This window comes from Mastigoproctus giganteus, chromosome 7 (genome assembly GCF_048544385.1).
Source record: "Mastigoproctus giganteus isolate SK-2022 chromosome 7, ASM4854438v1, whole genome shotgun sequence".
Classification (NCBI taxonomy): Eukaryota; Metazoa; Arthropoda; class Arachnida; order Uropygi; family Thelyphonidae; genus Mastigoproctus; species Mastigoproctus giganteus.
Window position 1 is genome coordinate 30,854,037 of NC_143581.1, and position 22,318 is coordinate 30,876,354.

At 40.0% G+C, this 22,318-nt stretch overlaps 1 protein-coding gene across 2 annotated transcripts in view; it reads right to left on the reverse strand.

The window, feature by feature from the left end:
* LOC150082784 (protein tiptop-like) overlaps window positions 1-22,318 on the reverse strand; it is a 346,346-nt gene that overhangs the window by 12,075 nt on the left and 311,953 nt on the right. Inside the window, exon 1 of one of the 2 annotated variants that reach the window (XM_090377600.1) lies at window positions 707-926. The exons of the other annotated variant lie outside the window; for it this stretch is intronic. Within the exon in view, the coding sequence (XP_090233726.1) occupies window positions 707-737 (31 nt within the window). The 5' untranslated portion in view covers window positions 738-926. Of the gene's footprint in view, window positions 1-706; window positions 927-22,318 lie in introns of those variants that run through there. 2 annotated transcript variants of the gene reach the window in all.

Sequence of the window (22,318 nt, forward strand, 5' to 3'; positions counted from 1 at the left end):
TTTTGTCTAAATTTTGAATTATGTTCACACACAAGTCGAAACACCTTTAGCTCTTCGGCGAAACTTCAAATCAGCTATACATTTACTTCCTGTTTTCAGGAGAAGCAAGCTCAGGTCCAGCGCCATACAAACAGAGTAGAAAAAAAGAAAGAAAAAACAAACCTACACCAATACTGTAGAGTTAATATATGACTATTATAGACCTTGAGCATATAAAAATAACAATAGCAGAAACATGAGGAGGCGGGAGAGGAAATATGTCGAAAATATTAGCAGGAAAACAATCTGGAGAGTCACTATTGTCATAAATCCCGTCTGGATGGGTGATAATGTACTCTTCCTCTCCCGATATTTATGAGACTCATAATAAAGGTGATAATAATTCAAAAATAAACAAAATATAAGAACTATTTTGTAGAGCTCGCTAGGCCTAACTCGCGTTATTCTTACATACAGCCAACAGTTTATCTACTCAGCCAGAAAACGTACGTCATACGTTTGTTTAACAACTTTATATTTAACAGAACTGTAAATTCAGATAACTTTTGTCAAATAGCAATATTAAATTAAATGTTAAGAGACCAGACAGACAGCAACATAAAACCAGAATCGATAACTTATTAACATAATTCAGGAGAAAAAGAAAAAGAAAAAAAAAAAACCACACACGCCCGAAATTGCATTTAAAGGAAATAAACTGCCTTACCCGTCTGAGCAATTAGGACTGATCCAGCCATGGAACTGCTCAGTGTCGACTGCTTCAAACGTCAACTGTGCAGTGGACGCCATCTCGTGGCTGGTAAAACGAAACTCGATGGTCTTTGTCTATGACCACAGCACGTACGTGGGCATATCCTTAGTTCAGGTGAAACTGGAACAGTCAACAACCGACCTTCGGCAAGGGTGATGGCTTTTCTTCCGCTGTGCAGTCCATGCCGCGACTGCAGCAACTGACCTAACTCTCTACGAAAGCTCGGCTACCTCCATCCGCACGCTATCTCCCGCTCTTCAGCAGCTGAGATTTTCACGGGACAGACACTCTCTCCAGAGACTAGAGGGGGGGGGGGGGATTGAGGGACAAACTGCTTCGGTTTCACTACTCCGCTCGACGCCTCCGCCAAAATCGCTGACGAACTGAAATTGGTCTTAACTGTCCGTAGTTTCTCCCGCGGAAAAGGGAAGCGAGTGTTCTCGGCGACCTGAGGCCAAGCGTGATGTAACTTCATGACTGACTGCGGTAGGTCACAGCGTAGGAGCGAGGGAGGTGTTGACTCGCCGATTGGCTGACATTGACGCTGCACAAACCAATTAGGACAGGCCTTTTGCTCTCGGACGTCGTTCTCCCCATCCTAGTTGAGTCCGTATCGGTCCCACACCCCGATGGGGGAACCACTTTTCCCTAGCTATTCCTCCTCCTCCCCTCTTTTCCCCAAGCCGCATGAAGTAATCAATTATCTATTAGCAAGCGACTGCATCCACTAGACCCCAACTGTAAAAGCAACAGGCTGATTCGGTTTGAAAATTCACCCAACCTATACAAGAGAACCCGCCACGGTCTAAGGGTCTCATTACTCTCTCCCTTCCCCATGTGAGCGCGTGTGTGTGTGGCCGTTGAAAGGAAAACAGGGAATCGTGAATTTTACCCTACAGTTATTGTGTTTCTCAATGAACTTTAATCATCAATTAAAATTATTTGAAACGTTTAGGGATTTGGACGAACATCTGGAGCTTGACAGCTATTAGAGAGCTTAGAGCTCTCTCTCTCTGTTAATAGTCAGGAAAAAAAGAAGCAGCATAATAGGACGCAACAAATGGCTGGATTAAATGAAGAGTAGTCTTGAATAATAAAATTAAAAAAAAAAAATTGGCTACTTATTAAATTCAATGAAAAAACTCAAAATAGCTTTTACTGAACTGCAGCAGAGGAAATTTGAGACTTCAGCCCATAAAATGCATTTCAACTCAGCAAACTGAAAACTAGAATAAAAAAAATAAAGGATCTACTTAAAAAGTAAATTACAAATTTATCATTATCAGCCATCAGCCAATCCTTAAAAATAATTATAGATGATATCAGAATAAGACAGTACATCTTTGACCACCTCTTTAGCAAGCCATCATGAGGTCCAAAGTAGATTTTCCGGCTATGGTGACCCCTTTCTCACAACTTAAGGAATGTTCCTGTCAGTGATTCAGTAGGGTTCGTGTGTAGCCCCGTAAGACTTCTTGGGATCTTTGACCCCATTCTTCGATACGCCATCCCCTTTGTGGGTGGCTACTACATTTCATAGAAAACAAAAGCGGGGTAGGTGAATATCCTCTTGTCTGTCTCGCAATTTAATACGCAATGACTGACAGCTGAGAATCAAACGGTGCAATGCGGTACTTATTAGCTTTAGGCTAGTTTCGGTTATTTATGACCTCGTCAAGCAGGAATTGATCCAAGTTACCAAGGAAGCAAGATCTATAATAGATTTAAGATGGCCTGAATCTGTGATCACTCCAACATAATTCAGTAGAGTTCTGTTCAGTATGCAGTAGTTTAGTTTACAGCAGTAATGTTTTTGGAGCTCATTTGATGGTAAAATAGGTAGTTATATTCACTCTCCAAGAAAATAGGGTACTTACATTGAACGTTTGTTATGTTTATTTTATTTCTACAACGCATTGGGACTGTTTTTTAATGAATCAGCTATGAAATATTTTTAAGAAGTGTCTCAATGTTATTATACTGTGGATACAGTAATTGCGATGGGGGAATTCCCCCTAAATTGTGGTCCCAAAGCAGCCGATTATTCAGCTTAAATCCGCCAGTGCCAAAGTGTCATATTCAACTACGTGTAATTTTTATTCTGCACGTTTTCTTACTGCTACGGCCATCTTGAGTTCCCCTCGTTCTTTACTCTCAGGAGCTGATCCAGAGCATTAGAGATCAACAACCATACTCCTTTTACGTAGATTGTTTAATTTACAACAAGTGCCTATTATTATTATTTCTACTAAATCGTATTTTTTTTTTTTTTTTTAAAGATTTTAAATAACGCTCTCAACTGAAAATTAATATAGAGCAGTGTGTCAGTTAGAATCAATCGACTCTTCCATTCCACTTGGTCTGTTTTTCTCTGCAAAAATTCCTTCAATAAAACAGCCTACCCAGCTGGTTAATTTTATTGGATCAATCAGTCACTAGTATCATATAGAAACTTAAACCTGAAAAGCTCAAATAACAAAAACTGAAACTTTCCATTACAGGTTCGTAAGTTGTTATGTATAAGTCAGCAGTATGTCAAATCAAAAAAAATCGATCTGATGAGATAAAAATATGATTGAAGCACTTGTCTCTTCCCCATATGTTATGCATATAAAATACACTGTTAACAAAATACTGAGCGCTTCCTTTAAATACCACGACGGCGATTTTTATTTTATTTTTTGAGTAATTTCTCTAATGTAGGTTTATGATGTGCAGACTTGTACTGCATATGCCATATTCAATAATCATATCTGTTTCGGCACAGGAATGCCTCTCGACCCAAAGTGGGTCTACTTGGACAACAACGTAGAATCAATAAACATAATGTATAAATATTCAGTTTATACTCCGGCACAACCACCTAGGTTAGAAGACTTTACAACTAATCATTTTGACAAAAAATACAATCATTAATCGCATTTAGCAGTCACGTGAGCTCGAGCCACGGTCAATTCAAAACGTACGTGCTACTGTAATCTGACATTAATCACCCGGAGTCCCAATCTAAAGCGCTGACCATCCTGACATGAGGTTTTCCAGAATAATTCTGCTCAATGAATGGTAGGCTATTTCCACTAAGGTTTGTTAAAATTTGAGCAGCGAATAATGGTTTCATACAGTAATTATTGCCAGTGGTGCATTCATTTAGTATAAACTACATTATATTAAATGAATGCATCAGAGCCCATTCGTTGTTTTCTCGGTGTCCCAATACTTTTGTAATATAGTGTAAACGTTTCATTTAGATCAAATGACTGATAACGGTGTAACATTATATAAAAATGCAATGGCATGAGTAGTGGGAAGGGGCAAAAAGTTCTGTTCAGATTGCCATCAGTGAAAGATCATCAGGCAGTTAATCTATCTTGGAGGTTGAATTAACAACCAGATTCTATCCGAAATCCTCAGCCAGGGAGTACGCAATGTTTCTGTAGTTATAGCACATTAAATTTGCAATCCCCCTTCTCAATGGCACTACCGTGAGTGACGCCTCTCTCTTTCCCAGTCTTCGAGGGAGGAGGGCCTGATCACGAAGGGGACATTTGTGCAGCAGGAACTACAGGTCCAATGGAGGTCGGACGTGCTTCATTTTGGTCCATAAATGCTGCAAACTTTCCAGAGATGTGATCACCAAACCTTGCTAGCTTTTCCCATTAACTTTTTATGCTACTAATCAGTTGCCGCTTCAAAAGGTACCTTTCACCGAAGGCTTTGACCTCCACAATGTATATATGTGTAAAACGTAGTTGAGTGACATCTAGCGACAGTTGAGTGAACCATAACTCTAAGGGTGATTTTCATTATAGATATTATGCATTTACCCATCCATAGCAAACAAAGTGCTGCAATATTTGAAATTCTTATTTGGATGAACATATATGGGATGTGGTTAACACTTCTACTATTGAAAACAAATATTCTTCTATAAGAATATATAGTGAAAATATAAGAGAAATAAAATTCGAATGAAACTCAGGGGAAAAAGTTAACTATTTTATGATTCGCATTCAGACAACGAATAACAAAAACAAGGCAAAAGCATATATCTTAGATATATTAAAGAATAAAAAAGGATCGAAATTTAATTTTAAAACAACCACTTAAAACGTATGATATATACCGTTAGGATATTAAGCGACCGTTATTGGACATCTGCGTGAATAATCGAGTTAAAAGGTAGCTACAAAAACTGTTTTGTTTTTTTTTTTGATCAGAGCAAATATTCAAATATACTAACAAAGCAAAATCACACTAAATGTTAAGCCTATCTCATTGTTATTTCATAGGCTATTATTTACAGCTGTCTTTGAGCTGTGCATCCTTATTCTTTTCCCCAAGCAATTTTAACATCTCAACCTTATAAATATCACCTTGTAAACTTCAGGCAAATAAACACGCATAATTTAATCACGTTTTTTTTTTCCTTAAATTTTCATGAAGTACTGTCAAGATTCCTTAACAAAAAGACGCAACCCCTTACATAAAACCAGGTCTCCTTTACATTTTAAAAGTGAAACGAAGGCAGATAAAAACGTCTTCTCAAAGTAAAACTATACTTAAAACCTCCATGTCACTTTTAGCGACCTAATTAAATTAAATCCATACAATGTCACGGCTTATCGTTGCGGAGGAGAAGAAAGAAAGGAAAGGAAAAAAAAAAAAAAAGCTGGTAAACCTCAGAGCTAACAGTATATGCTGTGTTAATAAAGTCTCCACACACCAGACAAGTCCTTTAGATTTTATTTATTCTATCAGACTCGCAACGTGGGGAAAATTTCCACAATTAACTGCTGTCAATTAACATTCTCTAGTTGGTAGCACATCTAGAGAAGGCCTCTCCCCTCCCTAGTGTTAAGAACACCGCCACCCTACTGGAGCAACTGCTCGCTATCTTACCTGCCTAAGTAATTGTCCGTTGACACATCGATCAATATTAAATCCTGACTACTGACAGCTCAGGAGGTTCTTATCGGAACCCACTGCAATGAACTATCTGCATGTGACACTCACATGACACAGCAAGAAACGGTTGAAACAAAGAGTCCGTTTCGCCTTCCCTCAGACATTTCCTGCTCTAAGTTGAGATAAACAGTACATTCCCACAACACTACCTCTTCAATTTCCCGCTACAGAAAAAAAGGAAAAAAAAAAAGTGTGCTAAATAAAAATACACGCGCACCACATTGTGCAACACGAACGTCAGATATGACGTCACGCAAACGTTTCTACCCCCCGTCCGTTTTCGCCCCCTGTAAGAGCACAGCTGTGACAGCGTGTAAGGAGCTACCCTCGGCATGACTTGGCTGCTGTAGCCGAAACAGATTTGTCACCTGACTGCCTGACAGGTCAAGTAAGCGTCTAGAGCAAAAACCTGGCTTCTTGCATTACTTCTCCTCCCCTCCATCAGTCCCCCTTTTAGTTTTTCCCCCTTTTTTTTTTCTCTCTCTCTCTCTCTCTCTCTCCCTTTCAATACATGCATCTTTCCGTGCCAGGGATTAGTCCCGCTAGGCATGGCTGCCTGCTACGGCTGAAGGCTGTCATTTACTCCGACTGTGACTTGCTAACTGCGGGAGTGAATGCTGTTTAGTCAGCCGCATGCTAATAGGAAACACCACCAGCCAGATAGGTAAAGTTCATCGAATCAGTCCTAATCCAATACGGTAACTCTTATCATTGGCTGAGCAAAAATAAAAACAGTATTTTCTTCTTTTTTTTTTTTTTGCTGTTTTCAATTTCCCTTTACCCTATCCCCCCTCCTCCCTGTATAAACCAATCGGGTACTACAGCGTTTATTCTCATAGTCGGCAGGTGGTGTTCGCTATAGCGTGAAACAGGAAGTGACGACTAACTTAATCACTTACAGAGCCGATTAACAAACTGTCGATAATAACCAGCTGAATAGACGTTAAGGAAGGAAGCAATCCTTTAACCTTTGCTACTGCTAGCTGATTACACCTATCTGATATATAAATATACAAAATAAACCCGATTACCAGGTACTGATATCGTAATGGTCACCCGGAGGTCAAGGTGACGCATCAATTCTTACAATGTTTCATCCTCACAAATGGCGGTGATGACGACGACGATGAATACTGACAATATTTTCCACTTCCACCGCCGATTAACACTAATAGAATCTATTACAATTTAATATTAGTCGGAAGCTAGTCGTTAGCACATAACTCATTTAGATTCAAGCAAATCTGCTTCCTCTGCAACTATCTGTACCACCATAAGCAACTAATAAAAACCCATTTGCTAGTTGCATTCCACTTGTTTTCATATTCACAATACAATTCACGTGGCATTTGGCCGATACTCGTGCCATTCGACAACCTCTTTAATGGCTTAACCTACATAAATCCAGCAGGTAGAATTTCCACCAAACGAAATTTCGGGAAACATTTTCCTGTCTGGGGCTGGAGAGGGGGTTTGAATGTGTTAAAATTCAACCCCTGCTTGTACTGCTCACGATTGAATGGTAGCCCATTAAGATAGAACCTCACAGACTTCCCAGTGCGACTCTCTTTGCTGTTCTTGTCTCTGCTAAACATGCTATTTACTTCTGCCTCCTTCAACAAGATTTTCAAAACTTTTGCTTGATAAAGAAACGAAGGCTTCTTTCTTTTGTTATTGACACACGTTGCTCTGATTGGATTTTCTGCTCCGGGTCAGGCTAGAAGGAAAGGTGTACGTACACACACAAAACAGAAGCATCAGGGATGAAACGATTTCCCCCTTACACACCCTCCGGCATTGTCCTCTCAAACTCTCGGGGGTAAATAAAAACAAAGCTTCAAGAAACAGACAGATGGAAAAGATCAATGAACACGCTAAAGAACGAAATAGAACAACATAAATACAACAAAAAACGCCCTCTACAAACACCTCGCAGTTTACCGGAAGCGTTTTAAGTTCCCCCCCCCCTTCTCTCTTTCTCCTTCACCATTCCTCTCCACCACTGAAAAGACAAGGCATGTTTAGTTAACTTTCTGACTGAGAAACTGTAGTCCAGAACGACTACAAAATTTCTAATAGGAAATCTTATTAGAGACTACTGAAATTATCTTTTACAATTTCAATAGTATACTATTGAATTTCTAAAGGCAATCTCGTTGGAGACTTTACTGAAATTATAAAGGAAAGGGACGTACTCCCAATAATTTAAATTCGTATTCATAAAATTTTTAATAGTAAGATCTGCTTGACACTGAAATTTAATTATCGATAAAGAATTCAGTTTTTATCGGTATAGAAATTGAAATTCATATTTATTTACTTAACGCCTATACAGATATTCCTCGCATCATTTTGCCAATACTGATATTATTTATAGGTATGTTCCTCTCAATGATCACTGAATTATGACCACCCCAACCGTGATGGACTATGCCGCATAGCTCGCAGTATAAAAAACCGAACGGCTTCGTTGCGAGAGCAGTGGTAATTTGCATTTGGTCGTGCAGGTCAAAATGATAAAAGTAGCAGTTATGGGATGTAGTAAAGATATCACGGAGTTTAAAAAGGGCATGATTGTGGGAGCTTCCAAATCGGAACTGGCACATCTAGTTGTTTGCTCACGGCCCGCTGTGATATCACAGCGGTATATATACAAAGAATGGTATCAAACGTGTCAAACTACCTCTCACCGAAGCAACTGCAAACGATTACGCAACGTGGGTGTTCGTGGTGAGCGAAGGGTGCAGTGCGTTGTACGGGCTCAACGGCAGGTTACAATGAGTGAGTTGACATCGCAATACAATATCCCATATGACGATGCCCCGCAAACTCAGACAACCCAAGAGACACCTTCTCCTCACCGCTGATCATCGTCGAAGGCCAACGCTGTGACAACAATACGCTGGTTGGACAGGAAAGGAGTGTGCCGGTTGGATGAGTCCAAATACCCAGTGAAACACCCGACGGACGTCTTCGTGTGTGGTGCAAGCAACATGGGTCCTTGGACCCATCGTGCCCGCTATCCAAGCAGGTGGCAGTGCTTGCTTAATATGGGCCCTGTTTTGCTGGCAAGAAGCAGGACCCTTGGTGCTTATGGACCAACATTTCACTGGTGAGTTCTAACAGCAGCTCTTAGGAGACCATGTACATCTTGCCATGTTGGATTTTTCCCGGACAGAAAAGACGATAATGCGCTGTACAATCGGGTACATACTGTGCAAGAGTGGTTCGACAAACACAGTTAACATATCACCCATCTCGATTGGCCTCCAAATTCGGCTGATTTCAATCCAATTGAACGCCTGTGGGTATTTTGGAACGGGAAGTGAGGCGTATGAACACGCAACCGTCATCTATTCCGACACTGTGGAAAGCCTTGCAGGCGGCATGGCTGTTGATCCCTACGGACGTCATCAGACATCTAGTGGATTTATAGGCGAATAACTGCTGTTATCCGTGTGAACGGTGGCCTAACACTATATTGGGTAGGTGATCATAATTCAGCGATCACTGAGTGTATATAGATACACAGGTTTACCTATCGGCACAGTACATTTTGTACACACACACACACACACAAGTGCGTGCGCATGTGGCGCTTTCCATGGATTATAAACTAATAGTGCATAAATATAGGAGGGTTAGGAAGTGAATAAAATGCGGCCAAGCTATGGGTTTTAAGAAAACAGATTTTTTTGATATAAAAAATAATAAATACAGTGTGGTTATAATTAAAGTGCGTCATTTAGCAGCCTGTAAGATAGCAAACCATAAATCACCTAGATATGAAATCACAATGTGGAAATAAAAGGCACACGTATTAAAAAAAGTGACAACAAGGCGCACTTATAGTGCAGCATATAATCAATTTGGAAAGTAACTCTCATGGATCTGTGTCACGTCTTCATTTCGATAAACGAGACACAACCACAGCAGCGAGCAAAAGTCAAGACGACTTTCTCCAGATGGATGAAACAAAAATCATGAGAAAATCAGAAAGGTTCGGTCTATTTTGTCAGCTGTTATTGACGAAAGCGGTGTCAGCTCTATGTTTCGCTCCCCCACTGCCCTCGTGTGTAGCACAGTTGGTAGGATCGCCGTCCTCCCCACACCAAGTGAAAAATATCTGAGTTCAAGTCTTGTCGATGGCGGGAGGAATTTTTATGGGCTTTTTCACAATGCGGCTAAGTTAGTCGGTCTCAGGCGAGGGTAGCATGGTTTTTTCTTCCAGAAACCCGGGTTTTTCGTCCAGCAAAACAGAAAATCAACCTCACAACATACACAAATACGCAATTTACAGACAGTATACAAGGAGCAAATGGCCTTAGTCGCTGATGTTTCTACAATAACAATGCACTCTCCTACAAAGGATTCCGTAGAAGTGAAGTGCACCTTGCTGCATCAGTTAACCCCATTTGATTCTTAACACCTTTGTTCTACTCTTTCTTGCTAGAATGGAGGTGGATGACATGCGGCCTTTAAACATCTTACAGACCGATAAGACTCATTTCCGGCTAAGCGGCCTGTGGATACCCACAGTTGTCAGATATGGCAAATATCACCTCCATTTGTTATTTATAAAGTTCCTCTCCAAGTCTTATATTAAGGGCCTGTCACTCAAACTTTTCGACAAGGTTTTTATATACATAGTTTCCTATGGTGCTGTGAGATGGTACCAACGCGCTGACAAAGTCATATTTCAAACCCATTTAGACCAGATGCAGCTACTTATTATGATCCAAATGACCAGGGCCTGCAGAAGAACATTCACCACCGTACTTCGAGCTTCCTCTCAATCTTCACACTTCAGTGCAGATTGAGAAGATTGAGTGCAGAAGTCCAAGTCACCTTGGACTTCTGCACCTATATTTCAAGACAGGAAATCTCTTACGTGAGATATTTTCCAGGTAAGAGATTTCCTGTCTTGAAATATAATCTTAAGATCCCATTTATTATATTTAGTGTTCTATTTTTATTTTTGATTTGGTTAAATTTCAAAACATTGATTTAAATTCAAAATGAGGATTCAGATTCTCTACAAGAGAAAAATCACAATAGTATAGCATCTGTCCGATTTTACGAGTATCAGCGGGTCTCGATCACGTAAATTGTCTGTCCAACATGTCTAGTAAAGTTTCGAGACAACAGGATTCCCATAATATTTTTTTTATATATATACAATGTCAATGTGCCTAATAAGGAGACGACAATCCATCTCACTGGGCATGGCTCCATTCAAAAAACTGGTTGACCTATGGCTCACTTTTGACCCTTCTCGTGTCGGCAGCGACAGAGAGGACTGGTACCACCTATTTTTCTTCTGCAGTGTCTGTCTAGATATAAGAACTAAGCTACTTACCGCCCTGTGCCTTATTACTCTCCAGCCTCTTCAAATCCTCATTCAGGATGGAGACTGCTCACAGGCCTTGATGGTCTTTTAGACCGACCTTTTCAGGAAAAGATGCCAACTCACCCACTCAAACTACTTCAACTCTCTCAAATCTGCCCATCTTGTATCTCAGTGATACCACATGCCATGGTTCTTCCAACATTCTACCTAGGCCTCTCACACCAGGTTTTCTGCCCCACTCTCCTCCGGTGTCCTGCTCCAGTGCCTGCTGCTAACCTGGACAGATTTTCAACCCCACGTAGAATTAACTATATGAGGTCTCTCTTGCCCTACTTCGCGCGGTGCAAGACTTTCATTTCATCGTTGACGCTGGGATGCTATCCGACTCAGAGGGATCTACCGACAGTGATCTCCTTCAGTGTGGGATTTGTTCTTTCACCCTGCCCTGTCTGGAGCTTTGCTTTTGTTCTAATCTACCTAAATCACTCCAGGTGGATTCTGCTGACGACCGTTCTCCTTTGTATGATCTTTCACTGGATGCATTCTCATTGCCTCGCTCCTTCCACTGCAAACGTCGACCTTTGCTAGATAGGATTTGCTGACGACGAATTCCGTCATGGGATTCTTCCGTGTGTCTGTATCTAGATGCTGCTGATCTGGGACACTCCCAGGTAGGCATCCTAACGACTGTTCATCGTGGGATATATTTTCCTTCTCTTCGGCTCCCCTTCTCATTGTTGTTGGGATCTTCCACAGTGCGAGTCCTTCTTCATTGCCTAGGAACTCACGACTACATCTTGCGCTACTTGCTGACACCAAGAAGCCACTCCTTGGTGTGGGATCACTCAGAACTGGGACTGTTCACTGCGAGTCTAGTGCCTCGCAGCCAAGTCTGACCCTCACTTTCTTATCTTTATCTATCCCTTCGGCCCTCGGTTATTCCATTCTACCCTTCTTTAGGTTTCTGCTTGTCACTCGCCTGGTGGGTTGCCTTCCTCTCCCCATTTCTGTTTTCCCTGCTCTTAACTATTTTGTACTGTCTACTCCGTTCCCGAACTGCCTTTGTTCTTGTTTTGGTCCAGTAAGTGTTCCTATCTACCGTACCTGGTCCGGCTCCTCGTGCCGTGGACGGATGCTGGGAGGTCCCATCCTGACAAGCGTTCCTTCCGGCAACTAGTCGGATTACACACTACTCACATCGACTTTTTTGTAACATTGTGTAGCATTACAGATTACTTAACGCAGATTTTTGGAGAAACCACAAGGAACCTTCTAACAATTACACCATGTTGGTTGCGGTTCGCATCAGATCCCGTAATTGGACCTTTATTCTTCAAGAAGGTTAGAACACAAGGTGCCGAAACGTATACCATTACCGGGTGAACGTTATTGCGATCTGCTCGACACCATATGATTTCTGCCCTTCATGACAGAGGATGTCTGAGCATAACTCAAACATCCTCTGTTTTTATGCAGTATACAACTTCACACCACACATTACTCGGCAAAAAAAAAAAAATTTTCTTCGTTTCTTAATATTCGTGACTTCCGGTTATGGGGATATCTCAGATACAGAGTTTATCCACACAATATTCAATCTCTTGCTGACTTAAAGGAAATAATCACACGGCAAGTTGCCAACATTCTCCACGATATGTTTAAGGCATGTGCTTTCCAGGACATTTGCAAATACAAATGGTTATCTTCAAGCAATATTGGAATGTTGTTACTGTATTGCTCGATGTGATGAAGTCGATTGTTCGACTTGAACTCAGTGGGGTGCAAACTTTTCATATACTTCCTGATGCAATTTTGGTTTTGTTCACATTAAAAAATTAATAAAATTTAAAAACTGTAAATGATTCATTCATTCCATTGGTTATTTATAAACAGGTTAAATAATCAAATAAAAATGTGCCGTAACAAATGGAATCTGAATATGATTTGAAAACAACAGCTGCAATTATCATCAAAACTCTACGATTCTTCGTTTCAAACTCAAAAGTAAAGCTGTCCATTCACACCCAAAGCACGTGTGGCAAACTTTTATTCAAGTTTGGAAGTTTTCTTTTTTCCCCAAAGAAAGTAAAACCACGAGACTTCAGTATATCATGCCATTTTGCTGATGAAAACCCTGATTTTTCGGAACTAAAAAAAAAAAAAAATTATAGTGAGAGAGTGTAGGCGGATGGTCAAGATATACTCGTGTAGGCCTGTTTTTTATTTGTAAGGCGGGGCATGTCTGAATTTAATTGTAAAGTGTAAGTGAAAAAGAGCAAACTACCGAGATCCAACGATAAAGATTCAATATTTACCAATGGATCTTGTAGATTTATTGTAGACTGCGATGAATTATTTCAGGGTGTTTCCATTTGTAAGGTTTTTGAGATATTTGATCTTTGTCATTGAATAAAAAACAACAGATACGAACTGAAATACTGTAACCCAAATTAACCACATAAAATTTGTGACTTGACAGAATAGACAAGGAATACGTATCAAAAAACCAAAGTATTGTAAAAGGTTGTTCATAAATTACATAACACGACTTAAATTTTTAAACAACCTCTCCTGCATCCTCTCCGCCTTATACTTCCAGCTTTAACCCTCTCCTTTTTATTAAGTAACGAAATACTTAAATTCACATCACATTTTTATTGCTTTATGGGAAAAATCTGTTGCGTAACATTCCTGCAACAGCCCCCTCCTTCCCGTTACACATCGTAACATTTTATCTGGCACCTCACCCCTCTTGCGTTACGTAATTTGATGGCCCGTAATGTTTGTCGAAAATCTGATTTTTAGTGAATCCAGTAAAGTTTTGTTTTGATGGCCAGTGGGAGAAGAGAACATGAATTGTGGACTGACAATAAGGTCACGGCTTGATATAGCGCATGTTGGGCTAAATGCCCAGCGCACTGAATAAAAGCGAGTAGATCGATTTAAAGGGAACTGCGGAAACGCACTCTGGGAAAATCAGAGTTGTTCCAAGACAATGAATGGCAGCTTAGGATTTTGGCAGTGGAAACCTAGAGGCTAGCAGTCAAAAATCTGAGGTGATCGGAATTAACGGACGTAGCGGTTAAGGCTCCCAGAGAGTACTGAATTCTCTGGCGATGCTAGAGCAATACGTACTACACATCAGGACTTGTAAATTCGGAGTCTGAGGTAACCTGTCAGTTGATAATGCGACATTGAAGTTTATCGGGAAAATCTTTCCGTTCTCATCCGTGTATGGATTCTCTGACAGAAGTCAGAAGGATGAGAATGGTGAAATTGTTTATAAAAATACAGCAAGAGAAGCAGAATACAAGTCGCAAGCATATATTCATAAATAAAAACTGTCACAAACAAAGTACTACAGGAATTTTAAAGAAATGTTGAGATAAATTCTCTCAAAGTAATCTGCAACTCGATCTCAAACATGCAGAGGAAGCGATTTAGGCACAAAACAAGCTGTCTGCTTATGTTTTGTGCTGTTCTTCCTACAGAACCCTAGCAACCTCCCTGCACTGCAAACCTACTCAGCTGAAGTCTTTAAGTGCAGACGAAGGATTAACAGGCCCCCAGTGGCCAACATTGATGACCCAGCAGTGAACTGAAACCGACCATGTAATTTTTATTATTTTTTATTTTTCTCCCCGTCCTGCTATATGGGCTGTGGAGCTAGTTTCTGCGGCCTGTGTGCGGGATGGAAAACACTATCTCTTCGCATTCTTCAGTGTAGCTGTCACATTGTGTGTGTGTGTTTTTTTAATTCAATTTCTTTTTTAATTTAATTATTTAATATTATACATATACTGTATTTTTTTTATTATTTATTATTTTTTCATTACTTCTTTTCTCTTCGCGAACTTCACTGTAGCTGTCACATTGTATTTTTTGTTTTTTAATTTATTTATTTATATATATATATATATTTTTTTTTTTGCGTCACATTGTTTTATTTTATTTTGCACCACGGGAAAATTTTAAATTTTTTAATTTAATTTTTTCCTCCCTCTGGAGTGTGCCCCCTAGATGAATCTGGCCCACATTTTGGCAACATCAGGTGGGTCAGAGTCTCGTATTGAGACAGTACGTGTTCCATTGGGACTGGCCCACCTTCCCGTGGTGTAGACGAGTACCCAGAATCAGAAACATCCAGGTGACCGATACTTTTGGGTAGCCAAGCGGCCAGACACAACAACAGAACACACACACACACAGATCTATGTCACACACATAACTGGCCCATTTGTAGTGATACTATTCTTCATAGAGATACGAGACGGAGTTGAACTGACGTTTCCACCCCTTACAAAAACACGTCCACAACACACGTCGTCCATTAATGAAGCAATGAACTGCAACTTTTGTTCATCAAGAGGTGGAAATCTAGCACACATCCCTGTCCATGTAGAAACGAAATGGACGGGGGATTGTGGCAGTACGTCATGGGTACGTTTGTGTTAACCATGGTAACGTTTCGCCCACGTGCAATTTCAATTGTTATGCAAGAACGCTGTCTTGCACCGTAAACGTAACTCAAAGCACCTGCAGCACTCGCATTTCTCCATCCACGGAAACAACTTTTCCATTTCATATACGTACGCTTACGAATTTGCTGCTGCTGCTACTGCCGTACGCCACGTGCTTCCTGCACACAAGCCCGTGAATATCGCACTTCCATATGGACGACGCTACCGCTGAGTTTACACACACCACAGTTGGGTGAAGTTGAGAAGAAGTCGCAATCATGTTCCTAATTCGGCATTGATGCCACCATTTTTGAATATCCCTCACAATAATGTGTCACTGTATATATGTGTATGTGCTATATTTGCTGCCTATGTATGCATAATTTATGTACGACTTCTATGTTTATTGTCTAAGTTATAATGTACAAATATATATAGGCACCCTTCTAGCTGAACGCTGTTCAGGGGTGAAGCATATTCAATAATAATAATAATCATACATCGTTAGAACTAAAGAATTAAACTAACGAACTGATGTCAAGATATCATTTTCCAAATTACAAGGATGCCTTTTAATAAAGACAATTTTAGGTCTTTTTCAAAGCAGAATTAATATGTACACAGAAATTAATACGGGGAATATATCCATGGGCGCCGGCATGATATTTTGCAAGGTGTTGCATGTGAGACCCAATTTTTTTGTTCACCAAATTTCGAATACATGCAATATCTCAAGTTTCAATAAATTAATGAAAATATTAAAAATTGTGTATTACTTCGAAATCCAAAGGTTTCACACCATGCTGTCGGGGCCCATGGATATATCTCAAATCTCTTTAAATGTTAACTTAATTAGATCATCAGAACCAAGTTTATAAACAAACCTCCCCTTCTATTATGGAATTTCACTAATGTACAAATTTTATATTTATTTGAATATTTCAATCTCATTAGCCTATACTTGGATACGAGTCGTTTAATTGTGTATAACGTCGACTTTTTTTTGAATTAAACAATTCCAAGACGCACCTGACTACTCTCCCGCTGCGTTCTGACATCGGTTCCAATGTGGCACCAGGCGAGACACATCCTCTGCCTAGTACTAAACAGGCTGCTTATGAAACCTTTGTGTGAGAGCGACAACCTTTCATCAACTTCATTGAAGATGGGGAAAAAGATGTGGTGTCGCAGGGCGACAGGTCAGGGGCGCAGGCTGAGTGTTGTAGCACTTCCCACCTGTAGCTGGGTCTGGATGTTAGGAGATGTGCGAGGCTTCGCGTTGTCGTAGAACATCATCATGCCACGTATTAAGATGTCTGTCCTCCTTGACTGTGTGAACATTTTACAATATTGGAAGACCGTAGCACGCTTCAAACAGACCGTCTTGCCTGTCATACAATCATAAATGTTCAGGTTTTTTTTTTTTTTTTTTTTCCTCCGCACTCAAACCGCATCGCACGTGGAGCGCATGTCGTTGACAACGTGCAAATTACAGGTTTTTATGTTGAGTATCCGACACCTATGAATATTTACGCACTAGTCCTATCCTAGAGGGCGTTGTAATCTGTCCTGCGAATGCGGTTATTTGTTCCGTGCATTTTCCAACTGTATATTCTAAAAGGTTTTCCTTTGAATGACTCTCATATGAGAAGAGCTCCCTGAAGAACACCAAGCCCTCGCGAACTAAATTAATATGACAGCATTTGAAAAGTAGACTTTTTTCGCATGTAAATTTTATTTAATAGAAAAATAAGAAATATTAATGACTCATAAGTTTTTAAAGATTATCTTCAGTTGCTGTTAAGTTTATAAGAGCCTCAGGTAAGCAATTTGTACACTTACTTGAAATGTGTAATACAGCAACATAATATATCGTTTTTTTTTTTTTTTTTTTTTTGAAACTCGGGTTTGCAAAACAAAAAATAAACATATTCAACCGTCGCTCGATTCGGGAATCAAATCCAGGCCCTTCCCAAACGGTATGAAAGAACATAGATCGTAACCAACGTGCTAGCTAGAAGCGCAGTCAAGTTATAGCTCGCTGTTCGATGGTATAGTAGATGATCGCTGGATACATTGTCTACAGGATCATTACATATTACTCGCAAATATTCTTATTAACTATAAAAATAGCAGTGAAATATCACCATATATTTATCCGTAAGGGGAAAAAGTACGAAAGTAGCATAAATGGCATTGATTTAATTGTATCTCATATTGTGAATACCTTTACAACGGGTTGCCATGGTATTGCACTACCTCGAATAAGTAACGCTTCACCAATAGAGAAGACTATTGTTACTTATTCTCGGGGTTACCACCACCCAGATGTCACCATTTCAATCTTAGTTGGCCTATCATCGGTGGGTGGGTAGGTACCCCGGTGTTGCAATCATGCCAACCCAAGAATAAGTAACAATAGTCTTCTGTGTTGGTAAAGCGTTGCTTATTCGATGTAGTGCAATACGTGGTAACTCGTGAAGGAGTAGTCACATTATGAAATACAATTCAATCGATGCCATTTATACTACTTTCGTAGTTTTTTCCATTACGGATAAATATATGGTAATATTTCACTGCTATTTTTATTAATATTATATTAATATTCTTATTAAATATTTGCTGTTTCAGTAATAAATGAAATCATATTAATTGCATGAATTAAGTAATCACGAACTAGTTTAATGAATAACTGACATCAGGCTGCCACCCTCTGTCTGTTACTTTTTCGTCCCCAGTGACGGACAGTGGATTCATTAGCCACTTTTCACCTTTGGGAGAGATTCGAATTTAAATCCCTCGAAGCTGGAATAATTCGTAAAGGTGCCTTCAATCGCGGGGCTGCAATGAGCTGATCTCAGGCGAAGCGAATAAAGTTTTTCTCCATGAGTTATCCAGGCTTTTATGCCTGCAAAACATACATGTTCACTGGTAATACAAGACAAACCATATGAACCACATCGACTACTTTAGGCACTATGGCCAAAGTAGCTGATGCGTAAAAAAAAATAAATAAATAATCTAAACAATCAATTAATTCTTTAAATAAATTGCAAAGATTGTTTTCTGTTATTTGATAAATACTATAAATCACAATATAGATCGCAGTTTCAACAAATTTGCGAAATGCCAATTTGAAAAAGGAGAGCAATAACCATGAAACAATTGCCATGGTGGTAGAATATATATTAATAAATTATTATTGAAATTTTGATATATATATTTACGCATCAGCCCTTCGCATTAGTATAGTGACTTAATCAATTGGCACCCATAGAAGGGCTGCGTTCCAATCCCGGCCTAGACCCGAAGAATATTTGAAAACTTTTTCACTAGAGTTTGAGTTAGTTGGTCTCAAGAAGGTGGTGGTGGTGTTGTTGTTGTTGTTGTTGTATTAGGGTTTTAGGAACATCAGCGATTAAGGCCATATTACTCTGTGTATACTGTCTGTAATTTTCGTGTGTTGGGTGGTCAATTTTCTGTTTGCTAGACGAAAAACCCAAGTTTCCGGGAGAAAAACCATGCTACCCTCGCCTGAGACCGACTAACTCAGCCACGTTGTGAAAAAAGACTTAAAAATTCCTCACGTCATCGACTGGCGTCGAACTCAGATCTTTACCACCCAGCGTGGATAGGACAGCTATTTTACCAACTACAAGAAGGTTCAACGCTTACCCGGGAGTTATTTCTGATTTTATCTCCCCCCCACAAACCAGCTTTGTATTTGTTATTCGAGCTGGCAAGAAATAGACCCCTGGTGCTTCTGGGCCAACGTTTCACTAGTGAGGTCTACTGGCAGCTCTTAGGAGCTTGATTTCATCGGGCCACCAATTCCAAAATGAGGTTAAAACTGAATCCAGCGGAGTATGCTCCTCTCTATTATCAAAGTCTGTAGAACAGTTTCCACCGCTGCAGTGCAAGTTATTGCGAGGTCCCTTCCGTTGGATCTATTTGCCATCTATTGTGGCCTCTGCTTTCGACACAAAAAACAAATACCTTCAGAAGGTGGAACAGACTTCCATCCCTTGTCGTGGAAGTTGATAGCCTAAATAAGTTTAAGGCTCAGCTGGACAGGTATTTCGAACGAACAGAGGGGTGAAGTGGAAGTGGTTATTTTTTATTTATTTATTTTACTTTATTTTATTTTATTTTTTTTTTTGGCTGATGCTGCATAAGCTTGCTTTCTTGCATCAAATGCCTCTACTAATGCTAATGCTAATTACTTGGTATCCAGCTAAATTTAAATTAAGATCCTAAAAAGGAGAAATCCAGATGTTTTAACGAGCTAAGTAGCATCTGGCAGACCAGTTGGGACACTATCCCGCTTGGAGCGGCCACAAGAAAATTCCTGCCTGATGTGACCTTCTTACTCTCTAAATCGGTTGAAACCTGGTGTTTCTTAACTATGGAAACTAGACATGGCTCTCTCAATCAAAAACTCTCAGTTTCGCTTACATCACACCGATTTCTGCAGCTGCGGGAATACAGAAGATTGGAGTCACCTGCTCTTTAACTGTGCAATCTATGACGATCTCAGGGTGAAGCTCTCTCCAGGGCTGGAGGAGTTGCTTCTGCAGAATAATAACCATCTCTCAGCTCTTCAGAACTTTGCCTCCGAGGTGTTTGCTCGCAGAAAGAGAATCAACGCCGGAGTAGCGCATCAAATACACCTATGCGCTAAGTGTAAGCGGGACAATAGTTTGCTTCTCTGTTGTCCTGGATGACAAAACATGTACTTTCCGGGAACACTCAGAAATTTCTGTGTAGTGCTGGGCTACTCATGAATTAAGCACAATTGCATCACAATTCGATATATTTTCTTCTATGGCTGATGTACGCAAGAATTGTCATTGCACTGATCCTAAAGGTTCCACATCTGAATTATTCTGGATACAAGAGTACTTATTGAGGACTACTTTTCTTTTCTTTCTTTTTTTTTTTTTTTTTCCCATTTTTGTCAACCAGCACCGATTTTTTTATTTTATTATTATTAATATTTATATATTTTTTTATCCCAACTATCACCAATGTGTTTTTTTTTTCCTTCCCTCTCTTGCAGCCGACTGGGCTAGCCGAGTGGGTAAAGTACCTGCCCGGCAACCCATAGGTCGCGGGTTCGATTCCCGCCTCGGGCTTGGATCAAAGTACTGCAAAAACCTTGGGAGGTGCAATATGGCCACAGAAGCCGATGCGCCAACAACTACCAAATCAAAAATCCCTCTCTTGCTCCTTTCTTTTCCTCTGGAATGGGCCCCCAGAGGATCCTAGCCCACCTTTTGGCATCACTAGGTGGGTCAGAGTCTCTTTTGAGACATTACCTGCTCTACTGGAACTGGCCCACGTTCCCGTGGTGTGGACGAGTACCCAGAATCATCTGGCCCATTTGTAATGATACTGTTCTTCACAGAGACACGAGGCGGCATTGAACAGACGTTCTAGGTGCCGCCCTATACACATGTCTTAGGAGACCATGTGCACCGTACCATATTACATTTTTTCCCCGGACAAAAACAGATCGTCCAAGACTGTAATGCGCCGTATCATCGGTTCGAACTGTGCACGAGTGGTTCGAGGAACACAGTGAAGATATCACTCATTTTGACTGTCCTCCAAATTCTCGTAACCTCAATTCAATTGAACACCTGTGGGATGTTTTTGAACGGGAAGTGAGGCGTACGGACACGTTATTCTGATACTGTGGGAAGCCTTGCAAGTAGCATTCTTCAGATCCCTACGGACATCCTCAGATATCTAGTGAAGTCAATGTCTAGGCGAATAGTGGCTGTTATTCGTGCGAACATTGGCCTAACACGGTATTAGGTAGGTGATCATAAATCAGTGATCACTAAGTGTATGTATAGGAATTTTGCGAACAGATGACTCTAATTTGTTTTCCCTGTTGATCCAACTGGTTGAATGATTTAAGAAAGAAATGCATTGATATGAGGTTAGGAAGGTCATTAGAGTGGGTCTTATAGTTTTTCAAGGTCCAATCAAATGAAAGTAAATTGCACAGTATATAAAATGAGATTCCAGGTCCCTTCGATTTCAAGAGACTGGTATCATTAGAATTTATACTGGGAATGGCCATCCTATTTGTAGTTGATACCATGATAATAACCCTTCAAGGCAGGCTTTTGCGGAAAATGCCACAAAACAAAAAAATAAAATAAAAGTAAATAAATAATAATTAAAACATAATAAGATAAGCTATTCACTCCTACTTTCCCAATTGCCAAAAAGTGATTATCCAATTCTTTGATTATAACACTAGCCAACACGATTTTTACCTGCAAGAACTTAAATGCTGTTTTTAACCAATTTTTATGCGTAGATTTCGAAATTCACCATGATAGTTTCACATCACATCACAGGTATTAAATGTAGAGGGAGTTACGTTTTACTAAAATATGCCAATTTCGTATAATCTAGTCAGTAATGTATGACATACTGATTTATTTTAACAGATGTAAGCAAATTCTCTTAATTTTAGCAATCGATTCTGGCCTCGGTTTTCTTATGATAAACATAATCAGACTTCTACCTATGGTTCTTGGGTTCAAATTCCGATGCAACAATTTGAAGAGAGCACACTTTGCATTTTTGGTGAGGATTTTTGTGGGCTGTGCCAAGGTTTTCCAAGTATTAACCGATCGTGACATGTTCTCAGGGTTGTAAATCTATACTCCAGACATATAATATTGTTTTACATTTGTACCACAAACTTGAATTATACGTATATAGTCCTTTATTTTGACATTAAACGTTGATGCATCTTTTGACGTAGACCTG